This window comes from Nannobrachium achirus (assembly GCF_963921795.1).
Source record: "Nannobrachium achirus genome assembly, chromosome: 7".
NCBI classification, from domain to species: Eukaryota; Metazoa; Chordata; class Actinopteri; order Myctophiformes; family Myctophidae; genus Nannobrachium; species Nannobrachium achirus.
This window is the reverse complement of record NC_137816.1, coordinates 26,044,128-26,050,356: the sequence shown is the minus strand read 5'-3', so window position 1 is coordinate 26,050,356 and position 6,229 is coordinate 26,044,128. Positions and strand designations below refer to the sequence as shown.

Below are 6,229 nucleotides of genomic sequence, written 5' to 3'. Positions count from 1 at the left end.
GTTCTTATAGGCTGCATACGTAAAGACCAGCCCCCACCTGCCTCTGATTGGCTTACCGACTTCCGTATGTGTGACGCACGCGGAAGCAATGAACACGGAAGTGACGAAGATTCCCTTAGTTGCTCAATGCATACGCCCCCTAGCCGAAGGAGGCGTCTACCTTTCTATGTCTATGATCGAAACTTTGTCACTTTGCCTGCACCCTGTGAATAAAAAAGGCTTAAACAGTCCTGAGTTTGCTCCAGACTAGTGCCTTCCTTCTACATGTTCCTGAGATGCACTGGACCAGTCCAAACCTGTCTTGAGGCACAGTGGAAACCCTTTATACTGCTGATTAGTATCATCTGCCATGAGAATTGTTATACGGAGACTAAAGAGATAAAAAAGGAGCGAAACATTTAAGTCTCTGTATGACTTGGTGTCTGAAGTGCAAAAGATTAAGCTTGTGAGTCTGACTGACTGAGGCATTGTTTTTATTTGAAGATTGTGCCAACCACCAAGGGGACAGATGGAAAAAAGGTCAATCTTACATTCACATACCTTCAATTACAACCTAACAAACAGTTCCATGATAGCACATTCTCCTGAACTCACTATCCTTATAAGGTTTCTGACAAATAACAGCTGTAACAGAATATAGTGTTCAACACATCTGGTCCTTTCTTAATGCTCAATTGCAAGATTCAGTACATCATTCTGAATAGATGAGAGCAAAGACAGTTGTGACCAAAAACCATTGTGTGGTCTGGGCAACATCACTATCTATACCAAATCTATAGATAGGCTGTTCAACTTTTACACATCCCTCAAACTTGTCCTTCTTATTTTTTGATTCCCTTTCCCCCAATACTACAACTGTGTGTACCATCACGTTTTCCTTTAGTGTTCCATTCATATATGACATGAGTGCCATAAACAGAGCTTGTGTCTGAAACCAGTCTCAGAACTCCTCCTCAGCGTTGTGACAGCGGGCCTGCTTGAGCAGGGTGAGGCGGGCCAGCACCTTGGTGACAGACAGCTCTCCATGGACCTTGTTGTCCCTCGTACGCACGTTGACACCGTTAGTCAGCCTCTCCTTCTCGCCAACCACTGTCAGAACACACAAAGCAGAGCAGTTCAATGTTGTCCATAACACACACACACACACACACACACACACACACACACACACACACACACACACACACACACACACACACACACACACACACACACACACACACACACACACACACACACACACACACACACACACACACACACACACACACACACACACACACACACACACACACACTTAGAACTGTGAGTGGCTTGCTGGGTTAGGGAATACATTTTCATTCAAATAACATTTAGAATAGCGGGCGGCAGTGGGGTAGAGTGGCCACTTGGCAACCGGAAGGTTGCCAGAAGAACCTTGGATAAATGCACCTATTTTTAATACAATACGTAATCAAAATTGGAATAGGTTTGATCCTCACTTGTATGAAATAACTCATCACAGGTGACCTCCATCAAAATGGTCACTTACACCGTTGGCTTGCAGGGTTAGGAATCAAATTTGAAACTGAAATAGATTCATCCTCACTTGTATGAAATAAATCATGAATGTTCTTTTGGAGATGAAAATAAACTGAAACTAGAAGCAGTGCTCTTCCGAGCACAGGTCTCCACCAGGCCAGGCGTCCTGGTGGTGCTACTGTATAATAGGCCAGTGTAAAAAGGGTGGCATATGTTCTTCACCTTAGACCTTTCATGGCAATCGGACGCAGCATGCATGATTTGAAGCATTGTGTTCCAAAACTGTGTTTTGCTAAAGTCTACCTGCTGGTGGCGCTATAACAGGCCAATGTGAAAAGGGTAGCATTTGTTCCTTGACATAGTGGGAATATATGTGGCAAATTTCACAGTAATTGCAAGCTGCGTTGATGATTTGAGGCATTTGTTCAAAAACGGAGCAATCCTGCAAACTTTGGAAGCTAATATTAGCCAACCAGGATGGAATATGAAATATCAGACGGATCAGACTTGATCACATGACTACATGATACTGTGTACTGATTTGTGTTATTTTTGGAGAAAATCTGAAGGAGTAATATCCAAAAATGTGTTTTACATAAGTCGGCCCAAAGGTGGCGCTATAAAAGGCTGATGTGAAAAATGCAGGGCAAAGGTTTATCCTTAGCCTCTAGGGAGGGCGCTTACAAAGTTTGAAACTGATTGGTGGAGTTATAGGTAAAACCACAAATCGGCCTGTTATAGCGCCACCATGAGGCTGATTTAAAAAGAATTAAGTGGCATTTCTTCCTCGGCCTAGTGGGAACGTGTGTGCGCGATTTCATGATAATTGCACTTTGCATTTGGGATTTGAGGCATTTTGTTCAAAACGGCTCAATTCTACAAACTTTGGAAGCCAATCTTAGCCAATCAGGATGGAATATGCTAAATCGGACAGATCCGTGTCAATCACATGACTGTCGAGATACTGCCTACCGATTTGTAGGATTTTTGGACAAAATCTGTAAGAGTAGTGCACAGAAATGTGTTTTGCGAACATCGGCCACTAGGTGGCGCTAGAAAAGGCCCATTTGAAAAATGTAGGGCAGAGGTTCTAGATTGGCATCCAGGGAATGTGTGTTCTCACTGGCAGCGACCGGGCCAACGGCGACTGAGATTAGGTGCACACAAACTGCGAGGACGCACGGACGGACGGACGCACGGACACACGGACGGACGAAGGGGAAAACATACTCTCCCCCATGCCTTCGGCTGGTGGAGACAAAAAGAATTACCCTGACTGTAGTGCGTAGTTACTGTCAAAAACCAAACCCAATTACAGTCAGTCAATGCTCATGTAATGGCCACAATCGTCCTTTGGTGGGGCTTTCTACAAAATAAACAAGAGATTCTAAATGGAAAAGTGAGTGCTGGTGTTCATTTCAAGACACAATCTCCTTACCCAGGATAAAGTTGCACTGTGCCAACTGAGCATTGCGGATTTTCTTGTTGAGAAGGCAGCTGGAGTCCAAATCAGCATCTGCCGTGAAGCCAGACTCCACAAACTGCTTACACAACTGACAGCAACAAATAGCACTCATTAACACATGGATTAAAGCAAAATAACAATAACATAATATGTAAAATGATGTTGTAGTAATATTGTTTCTGCCATACTGCCAACCAGGTGAAGAAATCACTTATTGATAGATGCGTTAAAGACACTGAAAAACCCTGGCAGTGGTGGATGAACTAAGTCAGAAAACTAGGTGTCTCAAATTCATGAAGAGTAAATATTGTGAGCATGAGAGCACATTTACAGTATGATTCCAGGAGGAGAGAGACAGGAAAGGAGTTCGGGTTTCTGCCCAACAGAGACAATATAAAATGTGGGGGCAGAATATTTACCCTCTTGGCATACTCTTCACAAGACGGGTTGACAGGTACAACCATCACTTGACGTGGCGACAGCCACAGCGGCCTTGGGGAAGAAAACAATACAACGGTGAGTGGAAAATTGGACAAATCAAACCCAGTTAGACTGTACATACAGTTAAAGGTACACACACACAATTTTCGAGAGAATGAATTAGAAAGAATCTCCTGTAAGTGTAGCAGTATTAAACCTCTGCCTGATGACCAAAAGTCTAATATCTCCCCCGGCCAAGGGGGAATTCCCCTCTAGAGACCTGTGTTCGAGTCCTGGGTGTAAAATATGCAAGGAACTTTACACTGAACTGTACCTATCCTGTGTTTCATTATTATGCCTTTGCTTCTACAACACCTGAATTTCCCTCTTTAGGTCTTAGGTCTTTAGGTTTTATTACAGTATGTTTGAAATGTTCTCGATGCTTCATAGATACCTTTTTATCTTTTGATCCGACAACAAAAGGCGCTATATCAATCCTATATGACACCATCTCTAATCTGAGATCCGCGCCGTTGGATAGGATAAGAGCTGACTGGGAGCGGGATCTAGGGCTCACATTATCAGAGGAAAAGTGGGACTAAATTTTTTCTTCTATACACAAATCTTCCCTCTGTGCCCGTCACTGTTTAATACAGTTCAAGATAGTTCATAGGGCCCACATTTCTAAAGCCAGACTTGCAAGCATATATCCCGACGTAAGTTCTAGCTGTGATAAATGTAACAATGAGGCCACTCTTATACATCAATACTGGACGTGCCCACGGCTACAGCCGTTCTGGGAGGGTGTATTCAGCACGCTATCCAACATTTTACATCGTGACATAGACCCAGACCCCTTACTAGCTCTGTTTGGTACAGTTGGAAGCGAGGGCCTTCCTCTAACACGGACGGAAAGTCGTATGGTCGACTTTGCTTTATTGATCGCTAGGCGCGCCATTCTGCTTAAGTGGAAGGATGCTGCCCCGCCTGTGCTCGACCTGTGGCTTCGCGCTATAATGTCCTGTCTGGAATTGGAAATGTTGAGATTCTCAATTGCCGGCTCTGAAAATAAATTTTATAAAACCTGGAGCCCTTTTATGATGTTCTACCATAATACTCAAACGGTGTAGTGTGGCGCTTACCTGTTTGACCAACCCAGTGCGCAGCAAGCTTTGATTATTTATTCTGCTTTACTGTTTTGATTATTTATTTACTTTGTTTTGACAGTTCAACCGTCCTGGGGATTGAGGGTGGGGGGAGGGGGGATAGGGGATGGGTTTTATTCACTCTCATAATAATGTACTCTGTTTTTCTACATGTGATGTATCCATCTTTTTGAGATTGTTTACCCGCCTCTGGGCTTTGCTCATTTGAAAATTGAATAAAAAGATTTGAAAAGAAAAAAGAAAGAAATGTTCTCGATGCTTGATGTTGCCTAAAATTCACAAAAGTAAGATGAGATCACTCACAGGGCCACATTTATAGTAATGTAGCACTTTGATTCCATCTTTATTTCAGTATATGATATTTTATTTTGAAAGAATATGGTAAAAAAAATAAACCATAAATCCCAAACTAACTTAGATTCGGCATCTAGGTCCATAAAAAGCACGATCTCCTAGGTTGAGCTTGCATGTCAACGAAACCGCAATTGAACCCAAGAAACATATCGTCTCTGTCGGGTGGAAACCTCATATCCAAAAACAGGATTCAAATTAAAAAATAGCAAAAGTAGCAGATCTACAAGCTCAAAACGTGTCACATTCAGACGCATTTCAAGCTTGTGGATCGGCTGCTTTTGATGCTTTTGTGTGACGCTGTATTATGATCAAGTAGGGCATTCATTTACAAAATGGAGATAAGCAGTCTCTGCCCGACAGCAAGGATAACAGACTGCAGGACTGACAAGTTGACACCTCACCATTTCCCTGCATAGTTCTCTGTGAGAATGGCAATCATCCTTTCCACTGAGCCCAGTATGGCACGATGGATAATAACTGGTCTTGCCTTGTCATCTCCATCCTTCCTACAAGACAAAAACAAAACAAAAAAAATTAAGCCATTACTTCTATACTGTATACTGTATAACACCTCTCAAAACAATACGATGGGAATACTTTACAATAAATAAGCAGAAATGAAATAAGACGAGAAATATTTAAGGAAACAACAAACACCACAACATCAAAACATGACAGTTAAAACAGTTAAGTAAATGGGCAATGAAATTATATATTTATTTACTGTGTTTCTTGTACTCTTATTTGTGTCTCTTCAACATTTTCTGCAAAGCACTGGTGGTCAACAGTTGTTTTTAAAAGTGCTCTATAAATAGAGGTTTTTGATGTCACTCACCACTGGATGAGACATGTTTTAGTTTTGTCTTCTGTTAGTCATCATTGGATGAGATGTTTTGGGCTGTGTATAAGTGAGGTGTTGGCACAGTGTCAGCATAATGTAATTGATGCGTAGACTAGAGTGTGACTAGAGTGTAGGGTGGTGTAAGTAATAGACAGGGGTGGTTCCGAGACACCCGCTTTTAAGCTCCGTTGTTGCCAAGTCTGCTTATTCTTTGGGCTTATACTTTAGGCTTGTTTTTCTCTTGCTTGCAAAATATTGGTAGTTGCAGGTTACGTTTTTCTTTTTGTGTGTTCATGATGTCAGTCCCTTTCTACACAGAGTGCAGGCACTGCCAAGCAGACATCCAGTCATCAAGCTGACAACATCCACTGCCAGCTCAAAGGTGGCAGGAAAATGACTGCCCTATCCACCTCTGTACCTTACAGCAGTGGTTCTCAGAGTGGGGTCCTTGGGGGGGCGGGG

At 42.5% G+C, this 6,229-nt stretch overlaps 1 protein-coding gene across 1 annotated transcript in view; it reads right to left on the bottom strand.

Annotated features, from left to right (window-relative positions):
• Positions 1 to 495: 495 nt before the first annotated feature.
• Positions 496 to 6,229, bottom strand: part of tars3 (threonyl-tRNA synthetase 3) — a 32,656-nt gene continuing 26,922 nt past the window's right edge. Inside the window, exons 17-20 of the mRNA XM_080730691.1 lie at positions 5,328 to 5,432; positions 3,406 to 3,478; positions 2,960 to 3,074; positions 496 to 1,089 (exon numbers count right to left, since the gene is read on the bottom strand). Of these exons, the coding sequence (XP_080586817.1) occupies positions 941 to 1,089; positions 2,960 to 3,074; positions 3,406 to 3,478; positions 5,328 to 5,432 (442 nt within the window). The 3' untranslated portion in view covers positions 496 to 940. The remainder of the gene's footprint in view (positions 1,090 to 2,959; positions 3,075 to 3,405; positions 3,479 to 5,327; positions 5,433 to 6,229) is intronic.